The 27,988-nt window shown below is 53.4% G+C and overlaps 1 protein-coding gene and 4 non-coding genes across 5 annotated transcripts; 2 read left to right on the top strand and 3 right to left on the bottom strand.

Annotated features, from left to right (window-relative positions):
- Positions 1-231: 231 nt before the first annotated feature.
- On the bottom strand, positions 232-319 carry TRNAR-UCU (transfer RNA arginine (anticodon UCU)). Its single transcript is given in 2 exon segments — positions 232-267; positions 283-319. It is a non-coding gene; the product is annotated as a tRNA-Arg (tRNA).
- Positions 320-736: 417 nt separating this feature from the next.
- On the top strand, positions 737-818 carry TRNAL-UAG (transfer RNA leucine (anticodon UAG)). The gene has a single exon. It is a non-coding gene; the product is annotated as a tRNA-Leu (tRNA).
- A 365-nt stretch (positions 819-1,183) lies between these two features.
- TRNAQ-CUG (transfer RNA glutamine (anticodon CUG)) lies at positions 1,184-1,255 on the bottom strand. Its single transcript has one exon. It is a non-coding gene; the product is annotated as a tRNA-Gln (tRNA).
- A 648-nt stretch (positions 1,256-1,903) lies between these two features.
- Positions 1,904-1,976, bottom strand: TRNAK-UUU (transfer RNA lysine (anticodon UUU)). Its single transcript has one exon. It is a non-coding gene; the product is annotated as a tRNA-Lys (tRNA).
- A 1,111-nt stretch (positions 1,977-3,087) lies between these two features.
- ALOXE3 (arachidonate lipoxygenase 3) lies at positions 3,088-27,809 on the top strand. The gene is made up of 15 exons (XM_004594767.2): positions 3,088-3,234; positions 3,723-3,927; positions 4,427-4,511; positions 5,023-5,142; positions 5,412-5,537; positions 8,499-8,602; positions 9,096-9,268; positions 10,051-10,194; positions 10,290-10,493; positions 10,595-10,681; positions 11,184-11,353; positions 11,912-12,033; positions 22,571-22,671; positions 23,172-23,342; positions 27,432-27,809. The coding sequence occupies exons 1-15, from the start codon at positions 3,088-3,090 to the stop codon at positions 27,609-27,611; spliced, it is 2,139 nt and encodes a 712-aa protein (XP_004594824.1). The 3' UTR covers positions 27,612-27,809.
- The last annotated feature ends 179 nt before the right edge of the window (positions 27,810-27,988 follow it).

A 27,988-nucleotide genomic window follows, 5' to 3' on the forward strand; every position in this document is an offset into this window, starting at 1 on the left:
TGCCTTTATCTCGGCGTCCATCCACGCCCACTGCCCCTTACCTTCTGGCATCTACCCCCTCCTCCCACCCCCAGTCCTGCTCTCCGTGGCCCGAACCCCGGGGCAGACAGGTAAGTAAAGAGCAGAGCGGAGACTGGGGTTGCAACTGAAAAACCACTCAGAAAACACAGCGAGGGAGGTGGGGGGGAACAGATGGGCACCTTTCAGAAAAGGCAAAGAGGAAAATAAAATCGACTCTGGTGGGATTCGAACCCACAACCTTTGAATCGCTCTTGTCGTCACTAGAAGTCCAATGCGCTATCCATTGCGCCACAGAGCCACCTGGTGAGCGGCGACGTCTCTCGGCTTACGGGTCGTGGCGCGGGCCGGGCCGGGGCGGAGCAGTGTGTGTGTGTGCGTGTGAGGAAATCGGGCCGCGACCGCCAGCAGCGTGCGGTGCGGAGCTGCGGGGCCGCCCGGGAGCCGCGGGCGGGCGGAGAGGACGGGGAGCGCGGCCGGGGCGGCGGGGAGGGGCGCGCGTTCCCACAGGGAGCCCTCTCCTCCCCGACACCAGCCGGCTCGCCTGCTCGTCAGCCGCTGCCCTGGGGTCCGCGTTCCGCGGTCGGCCGTCCGAGGGGCTCCCGGTTCCCGGCCGGGGAGCCGTGGGCGAGGAAGCGGGGCGGCGGATGGCTGCCATTTTCTCCCCGCCGCCTCCGCCTCTCTTAGGAGGACGGCGGGAAGCAGCGGCTCGCACGCAGGTAGCGTGGCCGAGCGGTCTAAGGCGCTGGATTTAGGCTCCAGTCTCTTCGGAGGCGTGGGTTCGAATCCCACCGCTGCCAGGCCGGTGTTCTTTTATCAGGTTTTTCCCTCCCTGCTGCTGAGTTCAGTGGCGTTGATGTAATTTCTTGAGGTACCTGGGATTGTTGCTGATGTTTTGGCTTGCTTTTGGCACCCTCCCTCTACCTGCTGTCTTGCAGTGCATTCTGCTGCCTAAACCAAGAAACATGTCTTCATCATCTGTTTCCCTGCACACATGTTCCCAAACCCTCTTTCGGAAGCTTCCAGGTTTAGAATACCGTCGTTACTATCCATGTTCAGGGTGTGCCGGGGGAGCAGGGTTCATTTTCGCTTTTCTCCACAAATTTTTTTTTTCTCACGATAAAGAGGTCACTCTGGAAGTCACACACAGCCTGAGCAAAAGGGAAGGTTCCACCGAGATTTGAACTCGGATCGCTGGATTCAGAGTCCAGAGTGCTAACCATTACACCATGGAACCCCACATTGCCTGTGGCTTTCCCAGATTGTGTATGTTAGTGACCATTGTTTTTTTCCCTCCTTGATATTTTCGGAAAAAGCAGTGCAACTAAACCCGGAAACATTGCACAAGAAATATGGACTACCTATTATCACCTTCTCAATCATACACAGTGTTCGGGAAGTTGCATGCAAAAATGACAAAATTTCATTGAGTTTAAAATATTTTTGTTTATGAAGGATTATACTATTGTAATAATATGGGGAAAATCAGTCGGGGGTGGAAATTTGAGGACAGGGTAGGGAAATCTCAGACCCTATGCAATTGTACCATAAAATTCAAAATTAAAAAAATAAAAATAATTAGAAACATTTTTTTTTGTTTTAATAAATGTTGAAACACTGAGTTAGTACATTATTACAATTAATCTTTTCCGTTTCTTGTTCATTTAGTCTCGGGAAAATTTTTAATTGGCATGTGCATTTCCAGATGTGTTATTCTGAGTCTCTTTGATCTGCTGGTAATTTGCACTCCTACTCATTCCTTACAAGTTCCTTTTGAAATCACAGTACCGACATCCTTGTTCTCTTAATTTGCTTTATTTGAAAGAGGACATTATTCCTTCGGATTCTCAAAGAAAATAGCCTCAACAGGAAAGAAAACTTAGAACGCCCGAACAGGGACTTGAACCCTGGACCCTCAGATTAAAAGTCTGATGCTCTACCGACTGAGCTATCCGGGCTCTTGCTGGATTTATCTCCTCCTATCTAGAAGAGGTCTCCACAGAGGACAGCAGTGGCCCACAAACCGGCGAAGGCACCGAGCGTTTCTGCTCACACGATTCATGTGCAGACAGACCCGAGGTCGCGAGTGTAGACCGGCGGCCGTGCTGTTAGCGCTTTTCTCGTTACCCTCCTTTGGCGCCTGAACAACGGCGTGGTCGCAGGAGCCTGGAACGCTGCGGTGCCGGGCCCTGCCGCCCGGGGCCGCCCTCGGCCAAGCTTCCACCCTGGCTCGGGTGACCTACATCGGTCCAGGACACCTCGGGCGCTCGGGGTCCCCACCCACTGCCCCGCGGGTCGAGGGCGGCCAGGAGCGGAAAGAATGCCCCGTGGGGGCCGGGTCGCTAAGCGCCCCGGCTCCCCCGCCTTCTCCGGACCCGCCCTGCCTCAGGCGCGAGAGGCTGAGATCCACCGGAGGGGTGGTGTGGGAGAGCTGCTGCTGACCACCTGCTGTGTGCGGGCCGGGGCAGACGACTCACCTGCGTGGGGCTGTAGTCAGGTGCGACTCATGACCGAGAGCCGCTCACCTGCGTGCAGTGAGTCACGGGTAACTCACCTGCTGGAATTCAGGCGCCCCGTGCCCCGTTCTGGCTGAGGGGAGAGGGGCGCAAACGGTTTTGAGGGGAAGTTGGGGCAGGGGCTATCAAGGATCTCATTGGGGCCCTTGAGCAGGCAGAGAGCAGTGTCCCAATCACACAGGTGTCACCTCCCTGTCGCCATCTCAGCATCTGGTCCCTCCCTCTCTTCCTAGGGCACCCAGGATTCTGATCTCCATCTAGGTGAGCCAGCCAGAGGGACCGGCTGTGCCGCACGGGAGCAAACAAGTATTAGGGTGCAAGACTGTGGGTGGGGAAAGGGAGGCCGGGCCACCACCTGGGAGTTTTGGAGAGAGCTCAGGAGTATCAGAGAGAGAGAGAGAAAGAGAGAGAGAGAGAGAGAGAGAGAGAGAGAGAGAGAGAGTTGGGCTTCTTGTTGCTGGTGTCCCAGTCCTCTGCCCAGTAGCCAGCTGCTCACCTGTTTTGACTGGGCTGCAGTGGCCAGCATCGTGGGAGCTCCCTCCTCCCTCCCATCATGGCTGTGTACCGCCTGTGCGTGACCACGGGTCCCTACCTGATGGCTGGCACCCTCGACAACATCTCTGTCACCCTGGTGGGCACATGTGGGGAGAGCCCCAAGGAACGACTGGACCGGATAGGCAGGGACTTCGCCCAGGGATCGGTGAGTACACAGAAGCGGTAGGAGAAGGGAGGGGGACCCTGCCGAGGAAAGGCGCATTCCTCCCGGACAGTTCATCGCCTTCTCCATTGTAGACACTGTCTTTTCTGGGATGCTGGGTCCTCCCCCAGGTGGGGGGCAGGGAGATGCGCCCCTTTCTTGGCTTGCTAGCTCCGGTTATACTGATGGTATAGTAGGGAAAGTCGTTGGGGCTGTTAGCCTTGACTTCCTCTGCCCTGGGCTCCGGATCTGCCTGTTTTCCCAGCCCCACGGTTGTTCGATGGTGGCCTGCACGAGGGAGTTTGGAGCTGCTCCGCTCAGCTGAGCCACACCTACTCGCGCCCTGGAGTAGGGCTGCCTCTCTGTGAGCCCTCCTGTTCGGGCTGGTCAGTAGCTGGGTCAGGCCGAGCTGTGGGCTGTGTCTGGCCAGGCGCCGGGATGGCCGTGGCCGTTCCCGGGCTCTCACTCCTTGGCTGCCTCGGTCCGAGCAGGTCCACAGGTACAAGGTGCGCTGCGCCTCGGAGCTGGGCGAGCTCCTGCTGTTACGCCTGCACAAGGAGCGCCATGCGCTCTTCCGCAAGGACTCCTGGTACTGCAGCTGCGTCAGCGTCACTGCCCCGGATGGCACCGTCTCCCAGTTCCCCTGCTATCAGTGGATTGAGGGCTACCGCATCGTGGAGCTGAGGCCGGGAACAGGTGCGCTCCTGCCAAAATCGTGGTCTGGGACTGAGGAATGGGAGCGTCTCTTCGAGTCTGTGCGGCAAGGGACTCTGGGCTCCCAAGTAGATGTATTCAATTAAAGAAGTAGACCTCTCAAGCTCTGAAGTGCAAGGGCTTTGGGACAGGACTGACTTTTTGGGGGGAGAGGGCAGCGGCTCATGTCAACCTAAGAAGGCGCTTTAAAAAGCTCATGGTGAAGTGAAATGGAGAGAAAATTTCATTTTCAGACCAACTTTTGACAGTTCCCTGGTACACTACTCTGGCCCCCAACACAAAACACTTGGCCTTCTGCAGTCTCCCTGACTTTTCCGAGTGGAATTAAACTGCAGGCTGAGGTATCAGAGTGTAGCAGGTGGAGAAGCTGCAAGGTCAGGGGAGTAGCTGGAACATGTCAGAGAAGAGGGCTCAGGCAGTGGTGGGAGGAGGTGGGGGCTCACCAGAGCTGCACATGAAGGGGCACTTTTGTTCCCCACAGCAAGAACTATTTGTCAAGACTATTCCCTTCCTCTCCTGCTGGATCACAGGAAACAGGAGCTGCAGGCCCGGCAACAGTGCTACCGGTGAGGGGGTGGGGGGGACCAATCCCCTTTACCCCCCAATTCTGACCTCAACCCTCGCTAGATTGCTCATCATAGCCCCTGGTCACGGTATCTTCCTCGGGACTGTGGAGCCCATTCTAGGAGGGGCCCTGAGTGTGGGTCCAGATGACCAACGCCAACTGTTGTGCCTCAATATCATCCTTGAGGCTGTCCTCAAGCCCCTACCAACGTGATCCCAACATCGGGAAAGATCCTGGTGCTCTGCCACCTCTGCCTCACCCCCAAACTTCTCATAACTTCAGTCTTCACACAGCCTGGGCCTCAGCCATGGTGATGTTCCTGTCACCCTCAAATGCCTCCCTGGAGGAAACCAGTACTGTGGCACCTCCCCCGGAAGTGGGTGATTTCAAGGGTTTTGTTTGTTTTCTTTGTTTGTTGTTTGTTCTGCATTCATGTTTGTGTTTTTGGAGGTCAAGGCTTTTGCTTCTCCTAAGCCTGACCTCCCCCACACTTGATCTCTCTCCTTGGGCAGCTGGAAGGTCTACGCCCCCGGCTTCCCCCGCATGCTGGATGTTCGCAGTTTTGAGGAGGTGGAGGGAGACAAGAAATTTGCCTTGACCAAGACAGTGCCTTGTGTGGACCAGGAGGACAGGTGAGGATGCAGGCTTGGGAAGGTGGAGGAAGCTGTTTGGGGGTGGCAAGTGGTGCTGCGGGGCCAGACCAGGCAGTCTGCAGAGCAGAGTGGGTATGTAACAAGGGCAGTTTTGTTGCAGGGTTAGCCTCCTGTGTGTGTGTTTGCGTGAGGTCCTCTGGGGAGGGCAGAGTAAGGAGAGAGGGGGGGGAGGCTTGGTGAGCGGCCAGAGGGAGCAGCAGGCTCCTCACTCCTGGGCCTCCATCCCTATGTCGCCCCCTGCCCTACAGCAGCGGGAATCGGCACCTGCCTGGCTTCCCTATGAAGATCGACCTCCCATCCCTGCTTCACATGGAACCCAACATCCGCTACTCTGCCACCAAGACCACCTCGCTGCTGTTCAACGCCATCCCCGCGTGAGCCCCGCCCATCTGCACCCCCAGCCCTGCCCCCAAACCTTCCACCTCCTAGTCTCGGCTCTCAGCTGACCATTTCTTCCCAAATGTCCCCTTCTCAATCTCGATCCATCCCCAGCATCCCTCTCCTCCTCTGACCTCCCATCCCATCCCTCAGCTGATAAAACGCGCTCAGCGCTGACTTGCAGGGTGGGGCAGAACCTCCTTGAGAGGGGCTGGGAAGAGGTGACATCAGAGCATCCCAGACTCAGACCCTAGAACCATGGTGTTTGGGCTGCGCCATTGTCCTGTCCGTTTGTCGGCTCACTCGTTTAAACCTCAGAGGTTTAGAGGAGAAACAGAGAGAATGCCCCATGCTCGTGTCTCAATCTGCATTACTCAGTGAGGAGGTAACCTTGGCTGTGAGTTGTCCCCAGTGTCCCTAGGGAGGTAGCCGTGTGGTCAATTAGCAGTCAGGAGGCTCAGCTGAAGCCAATAGGGAGCCAGGGTGCCTAGAGCAGGGAATAGCCCTTAGGGAGAGGGAGACAGGACTGGAGCAGGCCTGGAAGAGGAGTAGAGGGGAGACAGCCATGCAAGGCCCCAGGAGCCACCTTTTTGGCTGGAACAGGAAACTTAGTTGACCCCTTGAATGCCAACCACATGATTGTGGGGTGGGGGTTGCAGTATGCCCAAAGGAGGCCAGGCCAGGGGGAACTGGGCCCTCATCTTGTGGACCACTGTGCCCTTGTGGAAGAACAGGTGAGTGCATGAGGCTCAAATCTGGAATGGAAGGCCTGGAGAGAGCGTGCTGGGATCTTGAGCTTTAGGACAGCAACGCATGGCCAGGCCCAGACAGAGCTGACAGGCTGCAGGAGCTTCCGGGAAGCACGGGGCCTCAAAACCTGCTTTTTCTCTCTCTTTCTTTTTTTCTTTCTTTCTTTTCTTCCTTTTCTTTCTTTCTTTCTTTCTTTCTTTCTTTCTTTCTTTCTTTCTTTCTTTCTTTCTTTCTTTCTCTCTCTCTCTTTCTTTCTTTCTTTCTTTCTTTCTTTCTTTCTTTCTTTCTTTCTCTCTCTCTTTCTTTCTTTCCCTGAGAGGCAAACGAGGCAGAGAGCTCCCACTAACTGGCTTATTGTCCAAATGCCTTCCAGGGGTAGGATTGGCCTGTGCCCAAACCCTAGGAGCCAGGAACCCAATCCAGGTCCACCCATGGATGAGAGGAATGCAACTAATATTTTAAAGAAGATTTATTTATTTTTATTGGAAAAAGAGAAGGAGAGGCAGAAAGATCTTGCGTCTGCTGACTCACCCCCCAAATGGCCATAGTGGCTGGAGCTAAACTGATCCAAGGCCAGGAGCCAGGAGCCTCTTCTAGGTCTCCCATGTAGGTGCAGGGTCCCAAGGCTTTGGGCCATCACCTGCTGCTTTCCTAGGCCACAAGCAGGGAACTAAATGGGAAGTGGGGCAGTCAGGACACGAAACAATGCCCATATGGGATGCCGGCACCTGAAGGCAGAGGATTAACCACAGCGCTAGCCCCAGAATACAATTAATTATAATCAATTGAGTTGCCAACACTGCTACCCAGGATCCCCATCAGTTGGATGCTGACATCAAACCCAGACAATCTGATATGATATGGGGGCATCTAACACCTGACCTATGCCCCAGGCATTGATGGGCAGGCCTTTAGCAAGTGCTTGTGTGAGCCAGCACAGGTGACCCTGCTTCTTCACCTGCGCCATCTAGAAACCATCCCCCAGTATTGCCACAGCTTTCTTCCTCAGGAGCCTGCCCTCCTCGGGGCACAGCCTACCTTATTGGCCCACAGCCCACATGTTCTGTGTCCCATTCTCCTGCCTCTGGGTCAGCCCCCACAGGGAGTGCTTGTTACGGGCTGTGTAGGTGCAGCCATGCGAAGCCCAGTCCTTGCCCTGCGCAGTTCATCATTCCACGAGGGATGCACCCCATGTTTACAAGGGAGACGGCAGGAAGGGGGTATGCTTGTCTCAGAGCTGGCTTCATAAAGGAGCTTGCACTTGGGGCATGCAGGGAAGAACAGAATTTGTCCCATGTGGAAACACAGTAGCTGGGGGGGTTGTCTAGGACAAGCACCACTTGAAAGAGAGGAAGGGCAAACACATTTCATTTTAAGCACTTTTTCTTTCTTTTTTCTTTTTTTTTTTTTTGGAAAGATTTATTTTTATTTGAAAGGCAGAATCATAGAGAGAAAGAATGACAGAGAGAAACATCTTTCACTTACTAATCTACTCCCTACATGGCCACAGTGGCCAGAGCTGAACCAATCCAAGCCAAGAGCCAGGAGCTTTCTTCAAGTCTCCCTCAGAGGCCCAAGGTTTTGAGCCATCCTCCGCTGCCCTCCCAGGGCATAAGTGGGGATCTGGATGGGAAGTGAGTCTGCCGGGATTAGAACTGGTGCCCATATGGGATCCCGGTGCATTCAAGGCGAGGACTTTAGCCACTAGGCTACTGTGCCGGGCCCAGCACTTTTTCTTGTTTATAAAATGTTGCTTAAGGTCATAAACAAAACAAAAACAAAAAAGCAAGCAAGCAGCAGATCAGTGCCCAGGAAGGGAAGAGCTCACATCGCCCTCAGACACCCCACTCCACTGTTCAAGGCTCTGTGCCTGTGGGTGTGCTGGCAGAGTAGACCTTGGGGAGCCTAGGGCACAAAGTGGAAGAAAGGACCAGCAGGTTGGTAGAGAGCCGCCTTCAGAGACCGTCAGGGCATGACCAGGCGTGTCCTGGAGGCCTGTGGTGAGGGCGACATGTCCCTGTACCCCCGTGACCTGCCCCTGCAGGGACTTCTCTAGGGGAGGCCCTTGCCTGGACCTTCCAGGCTGTCCCCTCCTGTGGGGACTGCTAGCTTCTTCCAGTCCTGGGGATCGATCCTGCCGGGCCCTGCTGAGGCCCCCAGCACCCCCAGGCCCCTCCGCTCTCACCTGTTGCTGGCTGACTCCTCAGGTCTTTGGGCATGAAGCTTCGGGGACTGCTGGACCGCAAGGGCTCCTGGAAGAAGCTGGATGACATGCGTAACATCTTCTGGTGTCACAAGACCTTCACGTCTGGTGCGCGCGCAGAGCCAGGCGGGGACCCCAGTTCCTTCTCCTCCACCCCCATCCTCAAACCCCTTCCTCTGCTTCCCCCACAGCTGGATTCCAGAGGGAGGTGCTGGCGGCCTCTGCTCAGGGACTCAGGGGATCACTCTGAGTGGGGGTGGGCATAGTAAGGCCAGGGACACTGCTCGCCTGGGAGAGGGGGAGACATGTGGTCGTATAGCAGCAGGTCTTGATTCTAAGAGGGTGACAGAACTCCCCTTCCCGCCTGCCCCCCTCCCCGAAGGACTCTGGACTTTCCGGCTGGAAAAGCTTATGTTTAAGTCCTTAAGTGGGCAAGCCACTTCGCCTCTGGGAGCTTCTGGTGCTCAGAGGTTTGCTTATGCCTATGGCATCGAGTTGTTGGGACGAAAGCTCAGAGCACAGGACCAAGCAGTGTAGGTCTGGATCCAGGCGGGCCATTCCCACGCGGAGTGGGCCCCTCTCTTGCCCACTCCCACTCCAGAGTATGTCACAGAACACTGGCACGAGGACCAGTTCTTTGGGTACCAGTACCTGAACGGGGTCAATCCAGTCATGCTCCACGCCCTCTCCACTTTGCCCAGCAAGCTGCCCGTCACCAACGACATGGTGGCCCCTCTGCTAGGACAGGACACGTGCCTACAGGCAGAACTGGAGGTGGGTGAGGACCTCAACTATGGGCCTGGTAGGAGGGAGACAGTGGCGGGGGAGCTCATGCTGCCCATGTAGACAAGAGACACGTGTGTAGGTTAGGGGTTTGGGCAGCCTGGGCTGTGTCCAGTCGGCAGTCCCCACCCTCTGGGGCTGGGGGAGCTGGGGACCTTGACCCTGTTTCTTCCCATTAGAACAGATCTGAACAAGGGTCTGGTGGGGCTTAAAGCCTGCAGAAGTGGTGGGACTGAACTGGGCAGATGTTGACATGGCTTCTCGGGAGGCCTTGCCTCTGCTGGGGTGTGTCCAGCTGGCAGGCGCTGAAAGAAGGCAGACAGTTTAGAACAGGCCTTAGAATAGGCGCCCATCTACAGCAGGAGCAGTCCTGGAGGGCAGGACTTCTGCAGGCTGGACTAGCTACACAGTCTTTTCTCTGGGGCCTGCCCAGACAGGTGTTGACTTCTGCTGTTGTTGGATACGTGATGGTCAGCTGTGGAGGGGATTCCATGGGAGTTGAGAGAGTAGGCAGATGTAGGAGGAGGAGAGGACGCCGGCTTAACCCAGCCAGAGGCCAAGGTCAGCCCGTTGCATAAGGAAGGACTTCGCTGGACCTCATTCCAGGCATCCTGGGAAGGGTGGGGTACCCCACCAAAATGAGTGAGGCTCAGGACTGCAGACACACCTTCCCTTGCCTCGGGGAGGGGAGTGTGTGGAGGCGAGCAGGCCAGGGAGTGGGATGCGGAACGCTGGTGGGGAGCGCTCTCTAAGGCTCTAGGCCCCTTCCCCAGAGGGGGAACATCTTCCTAGCCGACTACTGGATCTTGGCCGACGCCCCGGTGCATTGCCTCAACGGCCGCCAGCAGTACGTGGCCGCCCCGCTCTGCCTGCTGTGGCTCAACCCGCAGGGGGCGCTGGTGCCCTTGGCCATTCAGGTGAGCCTGGGGAGTGCGGAGTGACAGCGGATGCTGCAGGGACCTTGGGACTCCAAGTCCTGAGACCCCCTCACCCCTATTGCCCTCGGCTGCAGCTGAGCCAGACCCCAGGGCCAGAGAGCCCTATCTTCCTGCCCACCGACCCCGAGTGGGACTGGCTGCTGGCCAAGACGTGGGTGCGCAATTCGGAGTTCCTGGTGCATGAGAACAACACGCACTTCCTGTGCACACATCTGCTGTGCGAAGCCTTCTCCATGGCCACCCTGCGCCAGCTGCCGCTCTGCCATCCCATTTACAAGGTCCGTGGAGCCAGCACAGGGGCCAGGGTCCTGGAGGGAGGCCTGCCCCCGGATGCCCTCTGCCTTTCTCACGCATCCTCCCCGCCTCGCTCCACTCACAGCTCCTGCTCCCGCACACCCGCTACACGCTGCAGGTGAACACCATCGCCAGGGCCACGCTGCTCAACCCCGAAGGCCTCGTGGACAAGGTGCGGCCTTCCAAGGCATCCCTGAGGTGCTCAGGCCTTGCCTACAAGCTTGCTTTAGCTGCCCACTCCTGACCACAGGGCCTGCCCCTTTAGCAGCCCATGCCTGGCCCCCCGCCCCGCCCCATCCACCACTTTCCTTTTGCCCAGTCCATATAAGCCTGTCCAGGCTCTCTGATCGCACCCAAGAATACCACCCCCTCAGACTGAGTATCCATGGGAGCCCTAGCCCAGCTCTGCCCTCAGCTGACCTCGCCACCTGCCAGACCCTCATCCCTTCTGTTTTCAAGTTCATCTAGTTACCGAAGACTCAGGTTCTCTTCATAGGCACATAGTAGGGCCCCGACCACGACAAGCCAGCCCCCTATGGGTGTTTGATTGGCGATCTAGGGCTGCTGGGTTAATCTAAGAGGCCCTCAGTGGGTGGAGGCATTAGCTTATCTCGTCCCCAGGCACCCGGGTGAGCGTTGGGCTGGCCGGGAGCCCAGTTGTGCTGTGTTCCCAGGTCACGTCCATCGGGAGGCAAGGTCTCCTCTACCTCATGAGCACGGGTCTGGCCCACTTCACCTACACCAACTTCTGCCTCCCCGACAGCCTGCGGGCCCGCGGTGTCCTGGACATCCCCAACTACCACTACCGAGATGACGGCCTGAAGATCTGGGCGGCCATTGAGAGGTGGGGTGAGGGGGCGGAGCTCAGGCAGCCCGTCTGGCTCCAAGGCCTGGGTCTCCTGGCTTCTGGTTAATGTATGTGCGTGTCCTGGTGCAGAAGCTGCCTAGGATGCTGGTTGGGGGGGGGATGCCAATGACAGGGGGTGCCATCTGGGTCCTCGTGGGAGAGCAGGTGACAGTGGGAGAGCAGGTGGCAGCAGGAGAGCAGGTGGCAGCAGGAGAGCAGGTGGCAGCGGGCTATGGATGCTTGGGGCCTCCAGGCTGCCAGGTGTGCTTCCTCCCAGTACAGAAGGGAAGAAGGAAGAGGGCAGGGAGGTTTTGCAGCAGAAGCTGATTCCCTCAGGATTCTCAGTCCCCCATGATGCAGAAATGGGGACAGAACCTAAGGGACGTCCCCACTGAACCCACCTCCTCCCCTTCAAGGACTCTCAGGGGTCTCTGGTCATCTGTCTGTCCCCACCCTGAGCGTCAGTGGACCTTGGTGTTTCTGGCCAGGCCTGTGCCCCGGGTTCTTCTCCCCAGCCCTCTGCTGACCCAGGACACCAGCATCTTTTTCCTGCAGCTTCGTCTCAGACATCGTGGGCTACTATTACCCCAATGACACATCCGTGCAGCAGGATTCGGAGCTGCAGGCCTGGGTCGGCGAGATTTTCACTCAGGCGTTCCTGGGCCGGGAGAGCTCAGGTATCCCCTTGCAATCCCCGTCCCCCTAAACACACCCCAGTGAGCACCCTGGCCCACCTCACCCCACTCGTCAGTCCTTTCCTACTGGCCAGGTTTGAGTGCCACGCGCTCCCTGTCCCCACACAGCAGATGAGAAGGTAATCACTTCGCTCCTCCAGCTCTCCGCTTTTACTCATGCTCATCTACTCAGCTGGCTGAGCCATCTCTTGACATCAAAGGATCTGGACCCTTCTGTCCTACCTAGTGTGCCCTGGCCTGCCAGGAGGCCCCTGCAGCCACCAGCCATTGTCTGTAGGCCTCTTGGTGGAGGCTTTGGCCTTGCAGCTTGAGCTTCACTCCTGCGTGTTGTCTGCTGTGTCTCTCCCCCATCTCTGTCTTTCCACCACTGGCCCCTTTCCTCCTGTCCTTAATCTCAGTACCAGAGATTAAGCTCTAAGCTCATGTCCCAGACTCCCCCACTCCTTATCTATCTATCTGTCTATCTATCTATCTATCTATCTATCTATCTATCGATTGATTTATATTTACTTGAAAGGGGGAGCGAGGAGAGAAAGATGGGTTTTCCATCCTGGTTTTCTCTCTAAATGCCTATAGCAGTCAGGGCTGGGTCAGGCTGAAGTCCAGGAGCAGGGACCTCTGGGTCTCCCATCCCAATGTCAGGGACTCAAATACTTGGGCCATCACCTGCTGCCTCCCAGGGTGCTCATGAGCAGAAAGTTAGAGGCAGAAGCAGGGCGAGGACTCAAATCCAGACACTCCAGTATGATTTGTGGACATCCTAAATCAACCACTTTCTGACCCCTATGTCCAAGTCTCACCCTCCCCCTACTTTCTTCAGTACTTTCTCTCTCTCTTTATTTCTTTCTTTCTTTTTTTTAAAGATTTATTATTATTGAAAAGCCTAATATACAGAGAGGAGGAGAGACAGAGAGGAAGATCTTCCATCTGATGTTTCATTCCCCAAGTGAGCCGCAACGGGCCGGTGCGCACCAATCTGATGCTGGGAACCAGGAACCTCTTCCGGGTCTCCCACGCGGGTGCAGGGTCCCAAAGCTTTGGGCCGTCCTCGACTGCTTTCCCAGGCCACAAGCAGGGAGCTGGATGGGAAGGGGAGCTGCCAGGATTAGAACCGGCGCCCATATGGGATCCCGGGGCTTTCAAGGCGAGAACTTTAGCCACTAGGCCACGCCGCCGGGCCCTCTTTATTTCTTCCATGCTTTCTTTTATTGGAAAGTCAGATTTCCAGAGACAAGGAGAGACAGACAGATATAGATCTTCCATCCACTGGTTCACTCCTCAAGTGGCCACAGTGGCCAGAGCTGAGCTGATCCAAAGCTAGGAGCCAGTAGCTTCTTCCCAGTTTATCATGTGGTGCAAGGTCTCACGGCTTTGGGCTGTCCTTGACTGTTTTCCCAGGCCACAGGCAGGGAGCGGTAAGGGAAGTGAAACAGCTGGGTCATATGGGATCCTGGTGCAGGCAAGGCAAGGCCTTTAGCCACTAGGCTACCATGCTGGGCTCCTTCAATGCTTTTTCTTAGCTCTGGGGAGGACTGGTTCTTCTGATGCCCCTATTTCTTCTTGGGGTCTACTGTCTCCCCATCCTAGTCCCATGGCTCATACTGGCTCTCAGTCTCCCCTCTTGACCTTTCCCAAATAATCTTTCTATTGTTTCTCCTCTAAATCTTATTTCCAAACTCTTATGCACTTATTTATTATTACTTTTAAATATTTATTTATTTTTATTGCAAAGTCAGATATATACAGAGGAGGAGAGACAGAAAGGAAGGTCTTCCACCTGTTGATTCACTCCCCAAGTGGCCAGAACAGCTGGAGCTGAGCCAATCCGAAGCCAGCAGCCAGGAGCTTCTTCTGGGTCTCCCACGCGAGTACAGGGTCCTCCACTGCTTCCCCAGGTTGCAAGCGGGGAGCTAGATGGGAAGCAGGGCCACCAGGATTGGAACAGGTGCCCATGTGGGATCCCAGCACATTAAAGGTGAGGGCTTTAGCCAATAGGGTACTGTACTGTGCCCTTATTTATTTTTTTAAGATTTATTGGGGCCTGGGGTGGTAGATTAATGGTTAAAGTCCTCACCTTGCACATGCCAGGATTCTAATATGTGCACTGGTTGGTAACCTAGCTGCTCTACTTCCCTTCCAGTTCCCTGCTTGTGGCCTGGGAAAGCAGTAGAGGATGGCCCAAAACCTTGGGACCCTGCACCTGTGTGGGAGACCTGGAAGAAGCTTTGGCTCCTGGCTTTGGATTGGCTCAGCTCCAGCTGTTGTGGCCTCCTGGAGAGTAAATCATCAGACGTAAGATCTTCCTCTCTGTCTCTCCTCCTCCCTATATATCTGACTTTGCAGTAAAAATAAATTCTTTAAAAAAAGATTTATTTATTGGAAAGGCAGACCTATAGAGAGAAGAAGAGTTAGAGAGAAAGATCTTCCGTCTGCTGGTTCACTCCCCAGTGGTCAGAGCTTAGCCAATCCAGAGCCAGAAGCCAGGAGCCAGGAGCCTCTCTCAGATCTCCCACATGGGTGCAGGGGCTCAAGGCCTTGGGCCATCCTCTGCTGCCTTCCTAGGCCACAAGCAGGGAGCTGGAAGGGAAGTGGAGGAGGTGGAGGATTAGTCATTGGAGCTATTGTGCTGGGTCCTGATTTCCAAACTCACAAACCTTCCCAGATTTCCATCTGCTGGCCCCAGAAGGGTTTTTCTTTTTGGCATCTTTTTGTTATTTTTAAGGATGGCACATGATAGCCATGTGGTTCCCTCTATAGAAAGGCGTTTGGTTTTGCTTGGAGTGTGTAACTCGTACCCAGGGCCCCTGAACTAGGCAGTCTGTCCTCCAGACCCCACAATGCACAGGAGGCGGCTGGGCCTCGGAGGGGAGACACGGGCAGCTCTGGGTTGCACAGGTGCCTAGCTTCCAGTCTCCTGGCCCTGGTTTGTGACTTTGGGTTATATGAGGACTCCGTGTTTCTGGTGACTCCTCCAGGCGTACCTGTCTCAGGTCACCTCCCAGGAGAACAAGCAGCTGAAGCAGCTCCCCCTGTGAGGGGCACAGAGGCTTCTTTGTGAAACAGAGATGTTAACAGAAGAGTCAGGAGTAACAGGGTACTTCAAAAAGTCCTTGGGAAGTGGAATGAGATGACTATTTTGTGCAAAGTTTGTGAAACCCATGCTTAGTCTCTTTATTAACATTGCACCAGAAGAAACATCTTTGAATTTCATGTTCCACACTTTGTGAATTTTATTTTTAAAAAGATTTATTTATGTGTTTGTTGGAAAGGCAGATTTATAGAGTAGAGACAGACACAGAAAGATCTACCATCTACTGGTTCACTCCCCAAGTGGCCACAATGGCCAGAGCTGAGCCGATCCGAAGTCAGGAGCTTCTTCCGAGTGTCCCATGGCTTTGGGCCATCCTCTACTGCTTTCCTAGACCATAAGTATAGAGGTGGATTGGAAGTAGAATGTCCAGAAGCTAATAGGTGCCTGATAGGGATGCCAGTGCTTGCAGGCAGAGGATTAGCCAGTTGAGCCATCACACCAGTCCTGCACATTTTTTTTTAAATCAACTTACCTGTTAATGTTGTTTTCCACAATTTAACACATGTGTTTATTTTATCTGTTTGAGGTAGCGCATGCTCACGTTTGCCTTTTAGTGGGTCACCTTCCAAATGCCTGCAATGGACAGGACTGGGTTGGGCCAAGCTGAGGGTGCGAGCTGCAAACTCACTTTGGGTTTCCCATGTGGGTGGCAGGAATCCAATCAACCTGAGTTTTCAGTTCTGCTCCCAAGGTGTGCATTAGCAGGGAGCTGGAGTGAGGAGCCAGAGCTGCAATTGAACTTGGGCATTCCTATGTGGGCATCATCTCCTCACATTTTTTTTTAAAGTACTCTTGCTCTGTGTAATAAGCACTTGTTTAGCCACCACCGGAGCAAACAATTGCAAATGTTCTGCCATGGTAGTTACCTCTGTGTGTCTTGCTTAAGTCTTTTAGAGTGACGGTCACCATATTGTACCCCTAATCAATATGTGCCTTCAAGAACAACTTTTTCTAGGCAACTGCAATCATGCCATTTTCAGATTTCACAAGTTGACCGTGACCTTCAGTGATACCCTCAAGTCTGGTCCATCCTCAGATTGCCGCACTGCTCCCCCTCCACACCATCCCCAGCCCCCCAACCTCCAGATCCTATTGATTCGGGAGCCAAGCCAGGGCCACATGCTGAACAGCTTGGGTTTCGCTCTAACTCCAAGATCTCTTTTATTTAGAACAAGGTCTTAGCATTTCCGCTTTTGAAAGTCACCCGATGTGGACTTACGGAAGATTCCAGACTCATTGTCCTGCGGAATGCCTCACCCTCCGAATTTATCTAATTGCTTCCTCCCGATGTGGTTTGTCTTGTTCTCGGCGTCTCCTGTGTATTTTGTAGACTGGACACGGGCTCTCTAGGCGAAACGTTTTTGGCAGGAATTGGGTTCAGGTGACGCTGTGTCCTCCCTGTTGCCTCACACTGGGAGGGAGAGGCGTGTGAAGTCAGCTTGTCTCCTTGTCAGGAAGGCCGGGAGTGGTTTCTAGGTTAATAAGGTGACAGCCACCTCTCTCTTGGGTTTTTAAGAGGGTGACCCTTCCCTGTGTTTTGCAAACCTGCTGTTCAACATGAGTTGCCCTGATTTTGGCTACTCCTCCCACCCCCACCCAGGGCAACTGTTTCATATTGGGGGCTTATCCATTTCCTGTTTGAGACCCAGAGGGGTTCTCATTACTGTTGACTTAATTCCATCTTTATTGGTTAGATATGTGTTTCACTTATTTGAAAGACAGCCACACACACACACACACACACACACACACACACACACACACACAGACACAGATCTCTCATCCCTTGGTTTGCACCTGCACTGGGCCCAGAGAAGGCAGGAGCTGAGAATTCAGTCTGGGTTTCCCTAAATAGGTGGCAGGGACCCAATTATTTAAGCTGTCACCTGCTGCCTCCCTCTCAGGGTGTGAAGCTGGAATCAGGCCCAGAGCCAGCCTGTAAGTCAGGACCCCTCCCTGACTTCCAGGACAGCAATGTGGCTGTTCTAAGCAGTGTTCTAATTCCTGTGTCAGTTGCCTGCCCTTTCTTTATGGAACCTGTCTGTGATTCAATTCACCAGATCATTCTTCGGGTAGATACACTTCTTCCAGCCACTATAAATTTCTCATTCTAGATTGATCTATGACACCGTGTCAGAAAGTTTGCAGAGGGGTGGGCACTTGGGGCAGCAGTTAAACATGTGCCCATATGGATTGTCTACATCCCGTATCAGAATGCCTGCTGAACCCAGGCTCAGGAGCTTTGTTTGGGTCTCCCAGGTGGGTGGGTGGCAGAGGCCCAGATACTTGGGCTGTCTGCTGCTGCTTTCCCAGGGGCATTAAGTGGGAGCTGGATAGGCATTCTTAACAGGCATTCTGGCATCCCAGGAGGTGGTTTAACCCATCGTACCACAATGTCTCCATTTCTGATCCTGTTTCCTGCTAACGAGCACCCCAGGAAACAACAATGATGGCTTGGGTTCTCCTTACCAATGTCAGAGGCCCAGATGTGGTTCTAGGCTCCTGGGCCAGTGGTGGCTGATGCAGGCATTTGAGGAGTGAACCAATGGATGGAAGATCTTCCTATGTCTGTTTCTATGTTTCTTTGCCTTTCAAATGGAATGAAAATAAATAGTAACATTAACTATAATTTTTTTAAAAGTTTATGGAAAAATAAAATCAAAAAATAACTTTATGTTGATACAAAGATTTTGAAATCCATGAAGTCTTTTCCATGAATTTTTAAAATATCTCCTATGCATGAGTTTCAGATTTTTTTTTTTTTTTTTGCAATACTATAAGCTTAGGTCTTGAGTAACTTTGATGACACTTTCTATGAACTTTAGTTATTTGAAAGAGAGCAACACGTGCGCACGCACACACACACATCTTCCACCCACTTGCTTATTCCTCCAAATGGATACAATAGCTAGGTCTGGGGTAGGCTGCAGCTGGGAGCCAGGAAGCCCCTCAAGGGCTCCCAGGTGAGCGGCAAGGGTAACCTTATACTCTGTTGCCTCCCAAAGTGTGCCTTCACAGGAAGCTGAATTAGAAGCAGTGACCAGGGTTCAAGCCAGGCGCCTTGATAAGAAGGTGTCTGGAGTGGCAGCTTAACTTGCTGTGCCACCACACCAGCTCCAATACCCTTGTACTAGAAAGCAGAATACATCCGCTAACCCCAATCAGTCTGACTTTGTTTCCAGGAAGCAGGTGGCGATGAGGGATGCATACCATGAACTACATGTTGATTCTCCTAGATCGTCCAACCTAGGTTTATTTTGCCACACACTCCAAGGCAGGTGAATGCACAGTCCATCCCCGCAACCCATCCCTCTGTTCTGTCACATCAGCCTCTCTTCACTCACCCGGTCTCCAACCACTGACACCTGCTCCCCGCTCACTGTCTCCCTAAATCCAGTTGGGTAGCCAATCCCTCTTGTCCCCACTGTTTTCCAGGGTCACACCCCACTGCCTGTCCTCATGGCGCTCCTCTTTGTAGCAGCTACTTGCCAGTCAGTTCCCCTCTGCCAGACTCTTGCTCTTTGCTCACCAAACCTGTGGGGCCACCGCCCTGCTAATCCCCTATAGTACTGCCCAGGAATGCCAGGCCCTGGCACTACTGCAGCCTTGCCTGTTCCTTACCAATATCCAGGATTTCTCTCTGTGGCGTCTGACTTGGGCGTGCACTGACTCCTTCCCTCCCCAACTCTCCCACCCCACAGTAATTACTGGGTTCATAATACCTATCAGTTAGGGTTCTGGGTGCTGGGGTTTAGCTGTGAGTGAGACAGACAGAAACTCCGGGCTTCATGGAGCTTAACATGCTTTTGGGGAGATACAGCCAGCCGATGAGGAGACAGGCATGCCGGGTGGCTGTGTGCGCTAGGATGAAAAGCAAACCAGTGTGGGCAATTGTTGTAGGAGGTGCTGATGCCTGGGAGCTCCCACTCCCTAAGGGACTCTGGAGGTACGGAGGCCCTGAGGTCTGAACGTTTGAGAAATCTCAGGAAAGCCTGTGTGAGCAAAGCTGGTGAGCTCCAAGAACGACTCAGGGCAGGATGCGGCAGGATGGTGGAGAGGTGTGTGAGGTGGATGGTACCTGGCGAAGGCTGTCGTCATTGGAGGATCTTTTCTTAAAATTTGTAATTTTTAAAAAGATTTATTTAGTTTTATTGCAAAATTAGACATACAGAGAGGAGGGGAGACAGAGAGGAAGATCTTTTGTCCGATGATTCACTCTCCAAGTGGCCGCAGTGTCTGGAACTGAGCCAATCCGAAGCCAGCAGCCTGGAGCCTCTTCTGGGTCCCCCATGAAGGTGCAGGGTCCCAAGACTTTGTGCTGTCCTCCACTGCTTTCCCAGGCCACAGGCAGGGAGCTGGAAGGGAAGTGGGGCTGCCGGGATTAGAACCGGTGCCTCCTATGGGATCCTGGGGTATACAAGGTGAGGACTTTAGCCAGTAGGCTACTGTACCAAGCCCCCAATTGTTATTTTATTTTTAATATTATTTACATGGTTGAGAGGGTTGCATGCCCATGTGGACTTCCAGTTAAGGTGGGGAGGGTCAGGTGTAGAGGAAAGTGGGTGAAACAAATGTTTCAATTTTTTTTCCTCCTGTGTCCACGGAGGAGGAAGGGGAGGGAGGCGGTTTCTTGCTGTCAAACTACATCAGCACTCGGGGATGGGGGGCAGTCATTTGATGATGCCTGGGAGACCCCGATGTGGGGAAAAGTATTCTGAGGATATCACTGGAGTTGTTCTGATAGTTCTGAGAAGTTGTTGGTTCTGTTGCCCCAGGACTGAGATAATCTTTCCAACATCTGTTGGTTGACGAAGTCCACCTTAGTGCATCCACAGACCCAGGAACATGTTGCAAAGCTCAGTGAGAATTGTCCAACCTGTTCTGCTTTCCATCCACTGATGATGCAACTGAAGTCCCCTACTGTCCAATCCCAACATATGTACTGCAAGGTTGGACCACATATCCTGTTATTTTCCCTGTGACCAGGGTCTGAGTCCAACTGTCTAGATGGGAAGTTCTCTAAGAAACCTCACCTGGAGTGACCTCAGACTTGACTCTCATGTGTGCCGGCCAGTGCAGGGTCAGGTGTCATCTGTCACCTGCACCAGCCAGTGCACATACTGGTGGATGCAGCTACCTGGTCAGTTCCACCCCAGCTGGTATCTCACAGGAGCTTTGAGCTTAGCCAGCCCAAACAAATCTGATCTTCATGCAAACCAGCGGGTGCCACAGCCTAGTCAGGGCAACTCCCAACAACTCCCACCAGGTCCTCCCCCGACCCCAGTTTTTGCACATGCCAGCCTCTGCTATGACCTAGTCCAGCCCTGCCTGCATCCTATCTGGCTCTCATGCACACCCATGGGTGCTGCAGCTTAGCTCAGCCTGACCTGCCGCCAGACCCAGTCCTCACATATGCTGACAAGTACTGCCACCTTGTCCAGCCTGGCCTCCCCAGCCCTAATTCTTGTACTCACCAGTAGTAGGTACAAGTGGTAGGTAGCCCAAAGTTCCCCTGCTAAACATGTGCTCCCAACCCTGGATTTTACGTCTGCCAGGGGTCTTGTGGTTCAGTCTGACATGATTCGCACCCAGCCTTGGCATCTGCCAGCTGGTGTTGTGCCTAGCATGACTGGTGCACACTTGTTCTGGCTCTTGTGTACCCAAGCAGGTGCAACAGCCTAACCCAGCCTGGTCTGCCTCCAGTCCTAGAAGCAGCACCTCAGCAGGGGAGTCCTTGAAGTTCTCCCACCAAACCTGTTTCCAGACCCAGGTCTTGTGCATGCCAGTAGGTACTGTGGCCAAGTCTGAGATGGCCCATCCCCAGTCTCAGCATTTGCCAGAAACTACTACAGCCTGGCTCAGCCCAGCCTGCTTGTTCCCCAGTCCCAGCTCTTGCTGGTGGGTGCAGTAGCTCGTCCCAGCCTGTCCCAGCACCAGCTCTCATATGGTCCAACCCAGTCCATTGGAGGACCCTTTAGGGTCCTGTGAGGAGATGGTGAGAGTCCTAGTTAATCTGCGTGATGTGAGGCAGGGATTTGAGCCTGAGGGATTGGATCCAGTACTCAGGAGCCCCTCAGAATCCTAGGAGCTGCTGGGACAGCCAAGTCCTTGGGTGCAACCCTCTGTTGTGCTTTATGTTACCTCTAGATGTCTTACAATCTCTAGTAGTGCAAATTGGGTTTTCATGGTGGCATGTGGAAACAAGAACAAAAGAAAAAAATCTGCACATGGTCCACCACAGATCACAAATACCACTGCAGCTATTTGATTCATAATTAGTTGAGTCAGGAGACAGGGGCGAGACCCCTGGGTGTGTAGAGAGACGCTGTGGGAGAGCCAGATTTGGAGAGTATATGGGGGATCAGGACTGTGGGTGGGGATGTGACATTAGCAGCTGCAAGGACGCCTGCTGTCAAGGCTGGAGTTCAGGTGCAGGTACAGTCAGAGGTATGCACTTGGGAGTTGTCAGCAAGAGGCGGGAGGAAGAGCTGCAGGCTTGGGTAAGATGGGTGAGGCACAGAAAGGAGGGCCTGCAGGCTCAGCTGGGAGCTCTTCTGCCTCCTTTTTCCATTCTACATTCGCCTGTCCTTTGGCCCTTGAAGGGTCCACCTCTTCTAGGAAGACTGCCCAACCTGTCAAGCCCCAGTGCCTGTTTCTGCCCTTTGTGCTTCTGGTCAGTCCTCAAAGCTCTGGGTACGCTAAGGGGCTCTTCTCTGCATTCATCACTGGACCATTTTAAAAAAGATTTTATTTATTTTTGTTTGAAAGACACACACACACACACAAAGGCAAACATAGACAGATTTTCCATCCATTGGTTAATGCCCCAAATGGCTGCAACAGCTGAAGCTGGGCCAGTCTGGAGCCAGGAGCCTCTTCCAGGTCTTCCACGTGTCTGCAAGGGCCCAAGGCTTTGGGCTGTCCTCCACTGCTTTCCCAGGCCACAAGCAGGGAGCTGGATGGGAAGTGGTGCAGCCTGGACTTGAGCTGTCACCCACATCAGGGACCGACACTGTAGCATTGCCTCTCATTACTGGAGTTTTTGAGGTGTACTGTCTGCCCCTAGGCCCAAAAAGGGGGATCCGCTGCTAAGCTGTGACATTTTGTGGCAACATGAGTAGAATGATGTTATCAAGTGTTATTTCAGGCTGCTGCTGGAAGCGCCTTGGAATCCGGATGGAAGGCAGCTCGGCATTCTGACGGAGGCAGTCCCATTGAGAGCCCTGCTCAGACGCTGCTCCTATCCTGCCCCTTGCAAAGACCAGCACCCTCAGTGATGACTGATTCTGACCCTGATCTTAGTGTCCGGACAGCTGTAGCCAAACATTCAGCCCTCCTTCCTTCACCATCCCCCAGCCCCAAGCTGCCCCTAGGAATCTGGTCTCTTCCATCCACACCCTCCTTTTCCCTTCCTCCCATACCACCCAGGCTTCCCCAGTCGGCTGTGCACTCCCACAGAGCTCGTGAAGTTCCTCACTGCAATCATTTTCAACTGCTCCGCCCAGCATGCTGCGGTCAACAGCGGGCAGGTGAGGCTGCCTGGGCTGGCCTGGGGCATTAGGCACAGCAGCAGGCTGGAGACCAGAGATGAGATGGGGAAAGCAGGGACAGGTCAGGGCTGGGATGGCTCTTGGATGAGGATTGGGGCTGGAGTGACACCTGGGAGTAGGGTGAAGGGCTTGAGGAAGGGGGTCAAGGTTGCAATGGTGGGGCCCCACTGGGAGTCACTTTTGGGACACAGCTAGGGGGATATCAACTCCGTGTGGTGTGCCAGCCCAGAGCCCTCTGTTATAATCAGCGCCCCCCTCTGCATCCTCCTCCCAGTCTAGTGACTCACTCCACTGGTCCTGGGAGGGATGACAGATGAGCTGGACTTCTGCCCCACTTCCAGAACTTTCTGCCCTGAAATCGTCCTCCCCTTCCTTGTCACAGTCCCCTCATTCCCTCTACTGCAAGGCCAGGGCTGGTGGGGGTGATGGAGAGAGAGCCTGACTAGCCAGCTGACTCACCTGGGGTGGGGTCTCCACAGCATGACTTTGGGGCCTGGATGCCCAATGCTCCATCCTCCATGAGGCAGCCCCCACCTCAGACTAAGGGGACGACCACCCTGCAGAGTTACCTAGACACCCTTCCGGAAGTGAACATCACCTGTAACAACCTCCTCCTCTTCTGGTTGGTCAGCCAAGAGCCCAAGGACCAGGTGTGTACATGGCGGGGGGCCGGGTGGTGGCAGTGTGATGAGAGGGGCAAGGCTTCGTTGTGAAGGAGACAGTGACTGTTGCAGGGGGTGTGTGGGACTGACTGGCTGCTGGGTTTGTGCCCATAGCTGAGCTGCCTTCTGTACTTTGTTTCTCTATGAAGTGGCAATTGACCCCTAGAGACACACATTGAAGCAGATACCATTGTAGTGTATGGGTCACAACTTTCAGTTTACTAATCCACCCTCCCATCCATCCCATATCTATCCATCCTCCTATTCATCCATCCACATTCCCATTCATCCATCCACCCATCATTTATTCATCCAAGCATTCCACAAACATTTTGGGGGGTACCTGCCTCATGTCAGCACAGTCCTGGACCCCCAGGCAAACAGAGACCTTCTAACCTCCATGAAGCTTATGGTCTACCTGATGAGACATGAAAGCTGGTGAGAAAGGCAGCATTGTAGGATCAGGCAGGCATGGATTCCACCATTGGATTTGTACTTGTGCCAGACATGTGTGGGCAGCCATGAACTTATCTTCACGCTTACCGTTTAGTGATGGAAGTGAAGATGGGGACCCTGTGGAATCCAATTGGGTCTAGGGGCACTCAGGAAGGCTTCCTAGAGGAAGTGACCCCTAGTCTGACATATGTGATAATCAGGAGTTCGGCAAACAAAGGGCATCCGGGTTAGTTTCCAGGCAGTTCAGGACTTTAGTCACTAGGCTACCGTTCTGAGCACATGAATAAATTTTTTAAAGAAGAGGATGGAAAGGGAAGTGGTTTCCCTCCTCATAAACCAGTGATAAGTTTAGCCTGAGAATATTTTCAATTTTTTTGTGGGAGACTTGGAAGAGGCTTCTGGCCTCCTAGCTTTGGTCTGGCCCAGTCCTGACCACTGTGGCCATTTGGGGAATGAACGAATGGATGAAAGATCTATCTCTTCTTGCCTGTGTAGAACTCTGCCTTTCAAATCAATAAATCTTTAAAAATTTGGCTTGAGAGGCAGAGAGAGAGAGAATTTCCTAACTGCTGGTTCACTCCTCAAATGTACCAAAGGGATGAGCAGTAGAGTTTGATTCAGGTCTTCCACGTGGGTGTCAGGCACCCAAGGAAGGTGAGTTGTCACTGTAGCTTTCCAGGGTCTGCCTTGGTGGGAGGCAAGAGTTTGAATCCAGACGGCCCAGTGTGGGCCTTTGGTATCTGCTAGGCTGACCGCCTGCCCCGAACCTGGGCCCTTTTAACATCAGCAGCCGTCACTCGTTCAGACTTTCATTTTGTAGTGAAAATGTTGTGTTGTGTGTTGCAGCGGAAACATGGTCTTCAAACACACACCAAGTAGCCGTATTTACAGTGCTCAGGGCAGGCCACCAGGAATGTTTGGTCGAAGTGGTTTCCGCAGAGAAAGGAGGATCGGAGAGATTCAAGCATTTGTTCGCTCTCCCGTGGCCAGGAAGCAAGCTTTGAATGAAGTCTATCATATTTCTGTGCTCTGGCAGTTTGATGTCTACACTGCAAGTACGAGATGTCAGTCTGGTAAAGAAGGTGTAAACTACTCTGTGTGGGGGCAGGCAGGTAGAGAGAAGGAGACAGACTTTCCAACACAGAGCATTAGGAATAAAAATAGCATGCAGCCACAAATGCAGAAACTCTACAAATCTTTTTTTTTTTTTTAATTTTTTATTTAATTTGATTTATTTTTTTTAACTCTTCAAATCTTTAAGAAATTGCCATTCGTGGTTTCGTGTGTGCCAAATTGGTCATCTACCCGAAATGTCTGATTTTCTAGACAAACAAAAACAGTCATATCTTGAGTCGGGCAGAAATGAAAATCATTTACATGGATATAAATGGTGCCAGAAGACCCAATTTCTTCAGGCCGTTGTAAACAAGCAATTCCCAAGTCAGCCTGCCTGGGAAGAGGAGAGCAGCTTCCCCAGGCGTTTTGTTGGATTACAGAGCCCAGGAGATAACACGCTTCAGACGGACAGGTCTCTAATCCCAGGCCCACGCTCCCCACCTCCGTGACCCTGCATATGTAATTTGGCCTCTCTAAGCCTCTATTTCCTTATCTTCCAAGAGAGAATGATAAAGGCGCCTGTCTCAAGGGTTGGTGTGAGGTCATGGTGGTCCATGCAAAGTGCTTCCATGTTAGCTGTTATTAAGAAAATGAAATCATAAAGCTGCCCCACTTAGCTACTGTCTTATTTCAGCTGGTGAAGGATAATAACACAGCACGCACCGAGAGACCGAGAGGAATGAAGGGGCGGCTCAGCCTTGTGAAATCTAGCAGTCTAATTCATTACTCCAATAAAGGAAGGCACTATGTAATCACCCTAATGTGCCCTGAAAAAGCGTTTGATGAGTGTGAATAGCCATTACAAATAGAAACTCAGGGCACAATGGAGGTGGGTTTTTTTTGTTTATTTGTTTGTTTTTTTAGGTTGATTACTTTATTTGAAGCACAGAGTTTAAAAGAGAGAGAGAGAGACAGATCTTCCATTCACTGGTTCACACTCCATCTTCTGGGCCGTCTACTGCTTTCCCAGGCACACTGGCAGGAGCGGGACTCGCAGTGGAGCAGCTAGGACTGGTGTGTCTACGGCTACCAGCCGGGGGTTGGCGGGCATCACAGGTGGAAGTTTAACATACTGCACCACAACAGTGACCCCACAACTTTTTTTTTTTTTAAGATTTATTTTTATTGGAAAATCAGATACACAGAGAGGAGAGACAGAGAGGAAGATATTCCATCCAATGATTCACTCCCCAAGTGGCCACAGCAGCCAGAGCCCAGCAAATCCGAAACCAGGAGCCAGGAGCCTCCTCCATGCCTCCCACATGGGTACAGGATCCCAAGGCCTTGGGCCGTCCTTGACTGTATTCCCAGTCCATAAGCAGGGAGCTGAATGGGAAACGGGTTGCTGTGATTAGAATGAGCACGCATATGGGATCCCAGTGAGTGGGAGGCGAGGACTTTAACCACTAGGCTACTGCACTGGGCCCTGGCCCCACAACTTTTTAAGGAGTTTTGATAATATGTGTATTTCACCTGGTGGGCATTTGGGGTTGACATTGTCTGGGATGTCCACATCACGTATCAGAATATGTGATATTATTACTCCACAGGGGAGTAGAAGCAAGAGCTCTTTCTCTCTCTGCACCTTTCAAATAAAAATAGACAATTTAATTTAATACAAGTAGTATAAAATTATCATTGTCTTACAAAAAGATTCCCTCCCCCATTTGAAAGGTGGAAAAAGGGAGAGGTTTTTCATCTGCTGGTTTACTCCCAGGTGGCTGTAACAGCAATGTGGGCCAGGCCTGAGCCTGGGGTGCCGAGCCTTGGCCAGCTGTGCCACTGCCTCTCCAGGCTGGTTTGGAAGTGAAGACATCACTCGATCCCAGGCCCTCTGATATGGGCTGTGGGTATCCCAAGCGGTGGCTTAACCCGCTACACCACAGCACCAGCCTCAGAAATCTATTTTTATTAAAAAGTGTGTTCCAGAAAACATGGCCCATTGGATAGATCAATAGAGTTCTCATTAAAATCAGGGACAAGAGAAACAGGTCCCAGTTCCTGCTGCCGTTAACACTGGGCTGGAGAGCTCTAGCAATAGAGCAAGGAGACAAATGGTCAGACGCAGCAGAGCTGGCAGCAGCTGCAGTGCATAAGGGACGTGCTGGAGGGGTCTGTGCGTCAGCGAGGAGGCGAGGCCAAGGTGTGGGGTGGGCGGTCCGGTCACATGGTAAGTCCTGAGCTCTGGGCAGCGATGGCCAAGGTTCACTGTGACACTTCTTGGCTGTGATCACCATGTTGTATAGAGTGATCACAGATGGTGGTGGTGCCGGTGTTGGCCAAGGTCCCTTTTGTTAGTGGCTGGTGGGGACACCTTGAGAATGAGCTGGAGGCCTCTGTGGTAGAATTTAGGGTAGCTGGGGCTGGTGGGCTGTGGGGCTGTGGGAGGGTGGGGACTGGCTGGTTGTGCTGGGTCAGGCTGCAGAGAGCGAGACTTTGGGGATGCTGGGTGTGTACTTCCAATTCACGTGTGCATTGGCACACGTGGCCTTCATTGTCCTCCAGAGGCCCCTGGGCACATACCCAGATGAACACTTCACGGAGGAGGCCCCACGGCGCAGCATCACCGCCTTCCAGAGCCGCCTGGCCCAGATCTCCTGCGACATCAGGGAGCGGAACCAGGGCCTGGCACTGCCCTATGCCTACCTGGACCCTCCACTCATCGAGAACAGCGTCTCCATCTAAGCTCTTCCCCTCCAGCCCCAGAGGAAAGGACAGTACCAACAGGGGGAGTGCCGGCAGCTCCCTGCCTTCCTCACCCTTGCCTCTGGCCGCTTCTCCAGCAGCCCCAGCCCTCTGTCTGCAGTGGGAACCTTTTCTAACTAAGATGGTCCTTGTGTCACGTGGACTGGGCCCTGGGCTAGAAGCTGCTGGCCTGGGGGTGGGGGAAAGCCCTGCTCTATTCTAAGCTTTCCAAGCATCCCTGGCCCCCCAATTTCCCCTCCAAACCCAGAACAACCAGCTCTTCTGGCTTCTTGCCAAGCACCTGGGCACAGCAGGGGGTGTGAGCCTGAACCTGTCAGGTGGGCCCCTTTCCCCAACACCTGTAAGGGGAACAGAAG

Source organism: Ochotona princeps, chromosome 17 (assembly GCF_030435755.1).
Source record: "Ochotona princeps isolate mOchPri1 chromosome 17, mOchPri1.hap1, whole genome shotgun sequence".
NCBI classification, from domain to species: domain Eukaryota; kingdom Metazoa; phylum Chordata; class Mammalia; order Lagomorpha; family Ochotonidae; genus Ochotona; species Ochotona princeps.

Coding starts and splice junctions, on each gene's coding strand:
- ALOXE3 (XM_004594767.2), top strand. CDS start 3,088: ATGGCTGTGTACCGCCTGTGCGTGACCACGGGTCCCTACCTGATGGCT. Junction 10,682..11,183: donor CCGAAGGCCTCGTGGACAAG/GTGCGGCCTTCC, acceptor CTGTGTTCCCAG/GTCACGTCCATCGGGAGGCA. Junction 12,034..22,570: donor CCTGGGCCGGGAGAGCTCAG/GTATCCCCTTGC, acceptor CATACCACCCAG/GCTTCCCCAGTCGGCTGTGC.